The 10269-nt window shown below is 33.7% G+C and overlaps 2 protein-coding genes across 2 annotated transcripts; both read right to left on the bottom strand.

The window, feature by feature from the left end:
* Positions 1-851: 851 nt before the first annotated feature.
* Positions 852-3198, bottom strand: LOC114414433. The gene is made up of 3 exons (XM_028378699.1): positions 2965-3198; positions 1761-2205; positions 852-1450 (listed from the first exon to the last, which is right to left on the bottom strand). The coding sequence occupies exons 1-3, from the start codon at positions 3113-3115 to the stop codon at positions 1099-1101; spliced, it is 948 nt and encodes a 315-aa protein (XP_028234500.1). The 5' UTR covers positions 3116-3198; the 3' UTR covers positions 852-1098.
* A 2867-nt stretch (positions 3199-6065) lies between these two features.
* Positions 6066-9821, bottom strand: LOC114414434 (probable magnesium transporter NIPA6). The gene is made up of 8 exons (XM_028378700.1): positions 9337-9821; positions 9180-9270; positions 8929-9089; positions 8712-8839; positions 8495-8632; positions 7034-7126; positions 6815-6932; positions 6066-6590 (listed from the first exon to the last, which is right to left on the bottom strand). The coding sequence occupies exons 1-8, from the start codon at positions 9599-9601 to the stop codon at positions 6496-6498; spliced, it is 1089 nt and encodes a 362-aa protein (XP_028234501.1). The 5' UTR covers positions 9602-9821; the 3' UTR covers positions 6066-6495.
* Between the last annotated feature and the right edge of the window lie 448 nt (positions 9822-10269).

A 10269-nucleotide genomic window follows, 5' to 3' on the forward strand; every position in this document is an offset into this window, starting at 1 on the left:
CGATACTTGTCAAATGAAGTATTATTGAAAGTAATATTTTCATTAATGTATTATGGAATATAATGTTTAAAAGATGCTGATATTCTATTATGTGTGACCTACTAGAAAGAACATCATATAATTAATGTGTATCTACATGATTAAATTGATTTAGATAAATCATAATTTTTTCTAAATTTGAATGAGTGGTCTCATTCTTGGACAATGGTCCCCAAAATCCAATCAAACAAATAGAACGAACAAGTTGAAAGAGAGAACGGAGTTAAAACAGAAAGAAAAACAAAGGATAAAAAATGGTACGTGAAGTAAGGGATGTAATTTGTTAAATTATAGATCTTAAATACAAAAAACATCATTAAAAGGAATTTACTAAAATAAAAGAAAAGGGTGGATTTTTCGTCTTCAAATTTTAATGTAAGTTGCTGTACTCCAACTAAAGTAGAAGTGAGAATACATTATAACTTCCAAACTCCTTAATGCTTGATATTTCTAAAAAAAATAAGTTGATCAAAGTATAATTTTTTTTTACATAATCATTTAATCATAATCCATCATGATAAATTTGTAATTTTTAAAATAATTATATTAAGGTGACAAAATAAAATTGTTAGTACATAGACAATAAATTCTTACTATTTATGTATATAAATATAAACTGAAAAAGAAACAATTGCATTTAACTTGGCACGCGTCATGAGGAGGAGGGACTTACAAATAACAATCGATCGCTTGGGGAAGGCATGGCATGTTCATTTCTTGACAACATAAATTTTCATTCAATCGATGCTAAAGGTATGAACTATTGCACAGTGTGTAAATTCATATACTACTAGTTCAACTTTCGTTGGGTAGAAACTAGAAAGAGTGGTAGATTTTATTTAAGTTGGAGTAACAATTATCTTAAAGAACAGCAAAGATACTACTAGTATGATAAATCTAAGGTAAAAAACCATACAACGGTAAACCTCCATATATAGAATAAAGATAAAGACAAAACTTACACCAGTACAGTACAAGAATATTCAATTTTCTATTGTGCATTTTTAATTGGATTATTCCCCAAAACAATCCTTTCTAAACATGCTATATATAAATAAATTATTTGCAAGTGGTGAATTTGCAGGTGACATTTCCAGCACCAGAATTGGCCCTCTTGAAGCGCAGAGCAGTATGTAGAACACTCCTAGTTGTGCCCATCAAAGCCAAATTCATGTGTTGGACGACGCCAAGTGGATGATAAGAGAATTGAAAGCTGTTATAGGAGTTAAGAAGTGCTGTGATCCCTTCTCTGAGAAGAGTCCTGTAAGGGTCTCCTCTCCCTTGCAACCCATGCCACAGTGTAATGTCTGTTCCGTATCTTCTCGCCGCAACCATTCCAAAAGCCACTGCAACTTTTGTGTCCCGGTTCACACCTCTCCAGTAGCATTTGTATTCTGGCAGTGTCCACTTCCTGAAAATCTACAAAGTTATATATTCATCTTCTTTTAATTAATTCAACTTGTTTAATTATTAAAGTCCTTATTATGATTTTTAGAAGGACAACTTAAATATATACTATATTAATATTAGTACACATGTATAAGGTTTGTCCTACCTAAACATATGCACATATGAATCAGTCATGCTTTAATGTGATAGGCATGCATATATGTAGGTGATTCAATTAGTTTCAACAACTATTAGAGAATGTTATTATGAGACAATGTAGGAAGTTAAATATTAACCTTAGTTAGTCGGATATAAAGTATAATTAAACTTACTCTGATGGACATGCTGAAGCTTCTGCAAAAATCACTGGTGGCAGGGGTGGTAGTGATGGAAGTGGTGGCAGTGATGGTAGTGGAGGCACTGGAGGTAGCTTGAAATGTGGTGGAGAGTTGGGTGGTGTGTCTGGTGCTGGGACTGGGTTGGAAGATGTTGAGCAGTACTGCATGGGTTGTGCGGGCTGAGCAAGGAGAGAATCCACTGTATACATTTCCATGTCAAACATTCTAAACATGAGTTTAGGATTTTGTGAAGGACCAGCCCCTTCACCACAACCCGTTGTTGACCCTTCACCACTGCCTGAGACATGGGCAGAACAACCACTCAAGTCGGGTGCGCCATTGAACCTCATTGTATAGCTTCCAAACCAGTTTGTTGTTTCTTCTCTTGACATTGTAATTTGCCCATTACTGTCAGCACAGGACAGAATTACTTTTGCACCTGTACCAAGCAAGATCACAATGAAAGATCATATGGATGGTGACCAAACAGCATTTATTGAACATCTTGGTAATCTTTTCAAACTTCATTTATTGGAAGAAGAAAGTGGTTGACTTGTCCATGCTTTTTATCTGCCCAGAGGCCGTTAGGCAGCACTTACTAAAACAAGAGGCAAAAAGGATTCTTTCCCTTCACAAGATGTGAGCAAGGGCGATAAAAAAAAAGTAGAGAAAAATGTTACTGGTACCACTAATTTTATAAATGAAAGAAAAGCGAGAAAAATACACGGTGTAATAAATGATGCCACAGAAGAAATAGAGGCAGAAAAATTATTATATTAGTTATTTATAAATAATAACTATATATCTAAAAAGTATTTGTAAATATCAATAGAGTACATGTAAGAGGTATGGACTGTGAATTACAGATCAACCTTAATATAGCTTTTAATATAGTTAATTATTATAAAAAAATAAATTTATCATATGTGATTTGTGATTGAATAATATTATAAAAAAAAATCTTTAGAATTTGACAAAATAATTATTTTTTAGAAAAATAAACTAAATTTAACAGTCAGTCAGAGCACCATTTGTATTCTGTAGAAAAAAGTCAGCTGTAAACATTTTTCAAAACATAATTAAATAAGATTGTGAATAAGCCATTACTTGAAAACAAAATGTTTCGTGCATGTGGAGTACACTAGTTGAAGTTCCAACCAGAGACAAGAACAAAAATGCTGAAGGACTTAGATCTGACCATTAACAGGATAATCAAAAAGGGATCTCTGTCCGTCTTTGCATTGGTCACAGAAGACAGTGCCAGTGACCATAGTGTCTGCCTGCATTCCATCAATGGCCACGGAAAGAATGAGAAATGCTGCAAAGAAAAGCTTCTCCGCCAAGTCCATGAATACAGCTGGAAGCCCACTAAGCAAAAGCAAAGAACCAAAGAAATGGATTTGTGAGATCAGAATGTGAAGAACACTTAAATATAGTTGAACCCAAGCGAGGAAAAAAGTGAATGAGCACTAAATGACGCTCATTTTTGAGTTCTAACACTCAACTGCTACATTTAATGTTGTATTCTACCAAAAAATCAATTTTCAAATGGGATTGAAACTGTGGAGGCAGTACGATATTCATTAATGTTAGATTGCTGAGAGTTGAAATAGGTACCGTGTAAAAAATTTAAGATATTACCCTAATGTTGGTAATAATTCATTATTTCTATGACTTTACGAAGGATTTTACAATAGAAAGTTAACTTTTTTATCAGAAAAAAAAACAGCATTGTCTAGGGTCCATCATAATAAAAAAAATGTGGTGAATTTACTAAGAAAATTTGTTCTTAATAACTCTTTTTCCTTGTATTTTAAATTATCCCAGAAGTTTGATGAAATGAAAACGATCGTTACTTCCTCAATTATGAAAATAAGTTTTTTTTTATGAATATAGAAGTATTTTTCACATATTTTACAAAGTTTTTTTTGTACAATCATCATCGGAAAAAAAGTTTTTTTTTTTGTACATTCTTTATAGAATTGTTTGATAATATGCCATTATATTTCTTAAAGAGTTTTTGAACATAAATTGTTAAACTTTTTTTAACAAAGATTTCATTATTGAACCGTTGAAATTAGGTTAAATTAATTTGTTATTTTCTAAACCGTTTAATTTTTTTAAAATATATAGGTCTGTAAACTTATAAATCATTTTAAAGTAAAATATGGGTTAGAGTTTCGTAAAATTGAACTGAATATTCATATTCCCTATGAAAATATGATAACTTATTTGAAAAAATTAAATAATTCAAAGACATGTTGAATAATTAACCTAGTCACTTAGTCTCTGAATTGTTTAAACCTTTTCAAATAAAGCAGGAAAAAAAAATACTTTGTGCAATGGGGGTAGGATACTCACCTAAGAGAATTTGTTAAACAGTTTGACATTATTACATATTTATGATCTGGATTAATTTTCACGTGATATGTAAGATTTTAAAAAATTTTAATAAATTTCGATTATAAGGCACATAGACATTGATCTAGACCATAATGATCCTCAATTGGTTACTAGTTTTCAAAGTAAAATTTTCATTTAAAATTAAGTTTGATCCTCGTTGCTGTCAATGTAATATATATATATATATAAATATATATATAAGTTACTTTAAAAGTTTTAAGATAATTTATGGAACTAACAGGTTATGAACTTTACAAGAAAACTCTTATGAAATTATTGAAGGAATTATGAATCAGAAAATAATGTAGAATGAGAACATGCAAATCTTCAGATTTAATTAAAGAAATTCGATCGGTCCAGCTGCTCCTTCAGGAGCGGCACTCGTTTGTATTATAAATTGACTTTTTTTAACAGCAAATCATGCCATGTATTCCATTTATTGCACATTGTGATGCCCATACAAACAATGCACGAAGCCAAGAATGGAAAAAACGGTGATGCATGGTGGAATGTCACGGTTAGAATTAAGACAGTAATCATGTGTTATGGAAGCATACGTGGGGGGTTCTAATTTCTATAGCCGCTGCAATTTGAGCTGATGGTGCCATGGCAGTACGTACGTGATGAGTATTTAGTGAGCCGTCGAGGTAGCCAGAAACATTGATGCAAAATAATCCGCAACTGTCGGAAAAATAAGCTCCTTGTGTGAACTGTATCTCGTTCAAATTTAAGAAACTTTTCTACTTTCCAACCACAAGATCACATGTCAATGCCAGGATTTATTAGTTCCACACTATTGTTGAATACAGCATGATTATATCTGTAATTTTAGAAACTATTTTTTTTTTATCAGCGGGGATTAAATAAAGTACTAAAAGATTTATAATATTCAATAACTCAAACATACTATTTAATCAACTGAATTAGATTTCTCTTCATCTTTACAAAGTAATTTTGTTTTATTTTATCTTTTTTTCTTTAATATATGAAACATTATTTATTTTTAAGTTTTTATTACTGATATTAAACTCTGAAAAAAATGATCAATTATCAAAAATATAAATCAGAAATTAGTTTCTTGGGGGAAAATGATCCAAAACGCAGAAGGGGTATATAAGTAAAAGTGGGTATGCGAAAAGCAATTCCCTTGAGTTGGAGATAAAGGAAGTGGGCTTCGTTTTGTTTCGAGTTGAGGAAGTCACTATCCCTCTCTACGTATGAATATGTGGTGATAGTTGGTAGCGAAGAATAGTGGCATTAGTGTGGTAGCGATGAAGATAAGGGAGGAAGTCACCATTGTATGCGTGACTTTCTAGATAGCTTGTGGTCGTTATTAATTCACGAATGCTCTTGTGGTCGTTATCAGTACAAAAGTGTTCACCCTGTGGATCAATAAAAGAAATCATGTATAATATGACTTTGAATCAATAATTATAAAAAAATTAACAAATTTGTTATGCATAACAATTTGTAAGTGGATAACTGTAAAAAACTTATACTCTCATCTAAGTGTTTATTTATATAAATGTGTAGTATTAAATTTGAAATGCTTCATTATTCGTACAGGGCGTGAGGGAAATTTTGCGTAAAGTAAAATAAGCGAGCGAGGACAGAACGACAAACTTACAAAGAAAATAAAATAAAAGATGATGCCATGCAAAAATAAGCCAAACTCGTCGTTACGTGCCATTGTTTAGATATTTTTATGTGGTGGATAGTCCTATTTTAATAATTTGTGGCCATTTCCTAGTTCCTACCACCACCGTGGTTTGATGCGGACTCTGCACATAGGCGTCATTTATTTGCTCGTGCTCATAACAAAAAAATCGTGAAAAAGTTGAAAAAAGAAAACTATATCCACCAACCAATAACTAATCCACAGTTGCTACAAAATATCATTATAACAATAAATTTAAATATTCTTTAACCGAAATCAACATATTAATACCTGATCAATAAAAGAATCAATAGAATCAGGTAACTGAATGAAAAGTACGAGCTAACGTCCTACAAAAAAAGCAGAAAAGAAACACATTGCACTGGCTATCAAGGATGATAAAGCATACCATCACTCTAATGATTATCCAGTGTTGCAATGTGGTAGCAATCACCATTTCAGTTTGAAAAAGATTGCTTGAATCGTGATTAGCGAATCACACATTGTATAAGATGGTTCCTATGGTAGTTGTATACAATAGACTGCAAATAGTCAGAAAAACTATAGCATCACAAGCAATCCACACTGCAATGTTTCAAATCATGAATCCACTAGGTTCATGCCACTGTACTAGGAGAACCGGTTCTCTTACGTCAACCACGGGAAAAGTCACTTTTCAACATAATCTGAACCATGTAACAGGTTCAGGTGTCCATCTTCGATGCTCTTTACCAAGTCCTCACCAATGTACCATGTTAAGGACCCTGCATCAAATAGAATATCACTGTCTGCCACAGGAGAGTCTATGCACAATTGATAATTTTATTACAGGAAATAAAGGGAGAGGGGCATTCGGTAGTCATTAGGTAGTAAATAGAAGCTACAATCACGAATCCATAATTCAAGGGATTTCGCCTTGGACACATTTCAAACAAATAATTGGTAATTAGACATGCGCAATTGATTGAAAGTAACATGTATTAATTACCTTGCTTGTTGGATTGTTCTTGTTCTCTCGTCGCATGCAATAAGATTGTTCCTGAAAGAACAATTACAAATCCACATATCTCAGAGGCTATGCTGCCTGCACTCTGATCAGACCAATCCTGCACAGAAAATTAAAGCAACCAAAAAGTCAAGCTTTCAAAAAAACAAGACCTTCGATATTGCACCAAATGAATTCAAGAATATGAATATGTCATGATACCTTAAACATTATCACGCTAGCAATAATGGTCAGAGTTGTGAACATGACATAATATACGGGAGAGACAATTGCTGTGTTGAATGTATCCAGTGCCTGAAACATAGTTCCATAGTGCAAAAATGTTCAAGATTAGTTACAAGATGAAGGAAACTAAGACAGACCTTAGATGGCTGATAGGCAAAGTCATATTAGGGCAGTAAAAACAACAGTAGAATTCTGTTAACCTGTTTGTAACTTGGTATTGAAATAATAAAACTTTAGATCAAAGACACATGCTGAAAGACTAGCAGAGCACCATTTAAAAGATTTCGCTTCATACTTCTAAGGATTAATTTGAACGGGTTGTATATTTAAGTTTGTATCAATTGCAAGAACTCAATTTTTTCATGCACAAAAATATGAAAATTCATAAAGATTGATCTGATGCCAACTACATTTATAGTTTCTTATCAACCACGACGTGTCATTTTGCACTCTCAATAATTTTAAACCATAGGTTAAATGTAATTAACTTGTCAAGTAGCCCAATTGATAATATACTTGATAGAAAATGCTTTAGAACTACTATGAAAATTTGGAGCTCGCAACAACCTTATTCTCTGAAATTTCAACAAGAACGGCATTGGGAACTGACATGCACTATTACCAGTCACCAACAATCTTGCATAGCTTCTTATAGTTATCTATCTAAGGTTTAGAGGGGAAAGGTTTCTGACTGGCAAGCCAGAGCTTTACAGTCTTGACCATTATAATTAAGTGCATGGTTTTAATTCTCTCTAGAAGCCAAGTTTCAAGGGCTAAGGCCTTTGATATAGATGTAGACAGTTATTATTAATACTTATGAGTAAAGAAGTTATAACTCAAGAGTTTACGCAGGAGTGCAATTAGCTAGTGTGCTAATGGAACTTTGGTTTGGGCAATAGAAGATCTCCTAGGATCTAGGAGCATATTTTTCATGACTAATTTAAAATTATTCAAGGTTAGCTATTTTTCAAATCAGCATACTAACATGCTTCATTCCTTGTTCTTGAGATATTGATGTATCCCATGGGGATGGTTTGTTTTAAAACGAAGGCATGAACATGCAATTTCCTATTCAATTGTGTCTAGTATATAAGGATCCAGGATCCAGTTACAATTGTAATTGCCATGACATGATTCTATTGCCCTGCATACTTTGGCTATAATAACTCCTTAAATTGCACTACCAAAATCTCTTCAGAAAAGGTTTTGGAAAGATGATGATGCATCTGCAGATCATATATAGCATGCACATCAGCACAATGTACATGGATAGTCTGTCAATCAACACAAGCTTCTACCTCAACCAGTACTGAACAAAGAAAGCAGACATCAATTTGTGCAGTGCTTAAACAAATATAGGAAAAGGTGACCTTCAATACATTGATGAAGAATAATTTATGTTTTGCATGAGGCTAAATTTGATAACTATGCACTCACCTTGTTCAGGTAATTCAACTGTGTAATGATACATATGACAGTGACGGTAAGAAAAAACCAAGTTTGAGGATATGTTAATTGACTTGTTCCCTCTAATGTAAGCTTGATTGCGATCCCTATGGCTTTTGTGCTCATAACCTGAACAGTTTAGTTAGTTTGTGAAGTAGAATATAAATATGAAGCTTCCATCAAAGTGATTGGCGAAAACAAAAAGTACCAAAAGTGAGCCAATTAATGAGCAAATTCCCAAGTAAACCAGCATATTTGTCTGTCCGTAGCGAGGTTCAAAATGCAAAACCAAGGCTAAAACTACCGAAACTGCTGCCGCCACATAAACTAGAAATACTGTAGAAATGAAAAAAAGAGATGATGAGAAACGCGACTTCATATCATAGACCGGAAATGAAGTTAATAAAAACAAGGCAAAAACAAACATGGTTGAGTGGCGAGATCCCATATTTCTTGGACAGAATTTAAAGCATGCTCTTGAGGTGCATGAATAACAATGAGAACTGAACCCACAATGCAGAAGACGCATCCCAAAATGCCCATCTTCTGAAGCTTTTCCTTGAGCAAGAAGTGAGCCAAAACAGCACTATATATCCCGATAGATAAAGATGGGGATTGAGTGAGTTTGAAAAGAAAGTCAAACTAAGATTGATGAGAAGTGTTGTTAATATAATACCTGACAATAATACTTAGTGCACCAAGGGGAGTAACGAGAAGTGCAGGAGCATATATATAAGCGACAAAATTTGCAACCTCACCAATAAGCACTGCGAGAATATTGAGTTCGTTTAAAGAAGGTAAAAATTGGGAAGAAAATGAGTTAAGTTGGTTACTTGTAAGCATGCCAGCCCACCAAAGTGGCTGGAGTAGATAAGAATAGCCGCCAACTCCTGCGCGAGTGCCGTGGGTAGCAGCCTGCTTAAGACCTTTCTTTTTGAGGACGAAGCTTGCTCCTATGAACACACCCGATGCCACAGCAAGAACCAAACCCTTTGAGTTCTCTGCAATCCCCATCACTATCACTCTAACGCTCTCTACACACTTCACCACTTTTTCATCATTCTCATTTCCTCCGCGGAACCTTCCTCTCATACTCATACTCTGCTTCGCGACAATTCATTCATGCTGCCTCTGTCACCTCATTTCTCTCTTACATACGCTACAATTCACAAATTTCAATATTTTCAAATAATTACCTTTTTGTATTCTATCATCAACACTATTTATATCTAATCCAATCCAGTAGTCGAGGAATTCAAATCTCTTAAGCTTGTAATTTTGAAGTTGAGAGCTAATTAAACTACGATACAACTTATTTCTTTCAAATCTCTTAAGCTTGTAATCCCAACGACACGCCGGGTAAATTGATACCCAAGTAGTTAGTTTCATGGGGAGCGTACAGACAGAAAAACATACATTATGTTGCACTTAGTATAATAATTTTAAAGGAAACCTCCTCATTTGACGTCTTCTGCTAAGTTTATGTACACCAAGTACAGCTAAAGTTAGATCAATTACCCAGACCCAGAAAAACTCGATTGATAGCCCAACCCCAAATCCCTCTGGATCAAGACTTTCATGTTAACACCAACTCCGGCCCAAATTGTTCACCCAGGAATTAAATTAATAGAGAAGAGTATACCTAAAAATACCATAGGCATATTTATTTGTCTGATCAATTCGACCAAACTCAATCATCCAAATTTAACCAACTAAATTGGCTTAGATTGGTTTTAGGTTTGACCTGAATCAAACAATTCAAATAT

The sequence above is a fragment of the Glycine soja genome, chromosome 6 (assembly GCF_004193775.1).
Source record: "Glycine soja cultivar W05 chromosome 6, ASM419377v2, whole genome shotgun sequence".
Taxonomy (NCBI): Eukaryota; Viridiplantae; Streptophyta; class Magnoliopsida; order Fabales; family Fabaceae; genus Glycine; species Glycine soja.

Coding starts and splice junctions, on each gene's coding strand:
- LOC114414433 (XM_028378699.1), bottom strand. CDS start 3,115: ATGGACTTGGCGGAGAAGCTTTTCTTTGCAGCATTTCTCATTCTTTCC. Junction 2,206..2,964: donor TTTTGATTATCCTGTTAATG/GTCAGATCTAAG, acceptor TGCTTGGTACAG/GTGCAAAAGTAATTCTGTCC. Junction 1,451..1,760: donor GCTTCAGCATGTCCATCAGA/GTAAGTTTAATT, acceptor GTAGATTTTCAG/GAAGTGGACACTGCCAGAAT.
- LOC114414434 (XM_028378700.1), bottom strand. CDS start 9,601: ATGAGTATGAGAGGAAGGTTCCGCGGAGGAAATGAGAATGATGAAAAA. Junction 9,090..9,179: donor GCACTAAGTATTATTGTCAG/GTATTATATTAA, acceptor CGGGATATATAG/TGCTGTTTTGGCTCACTTCT. Junction 8,840..8,928: donor GGATCTCGCCACTCAACCAT/GTTTGTTTTTGC, acceptor TCATTTCTACAG/TATTTCTAGTTTATGTGGCG.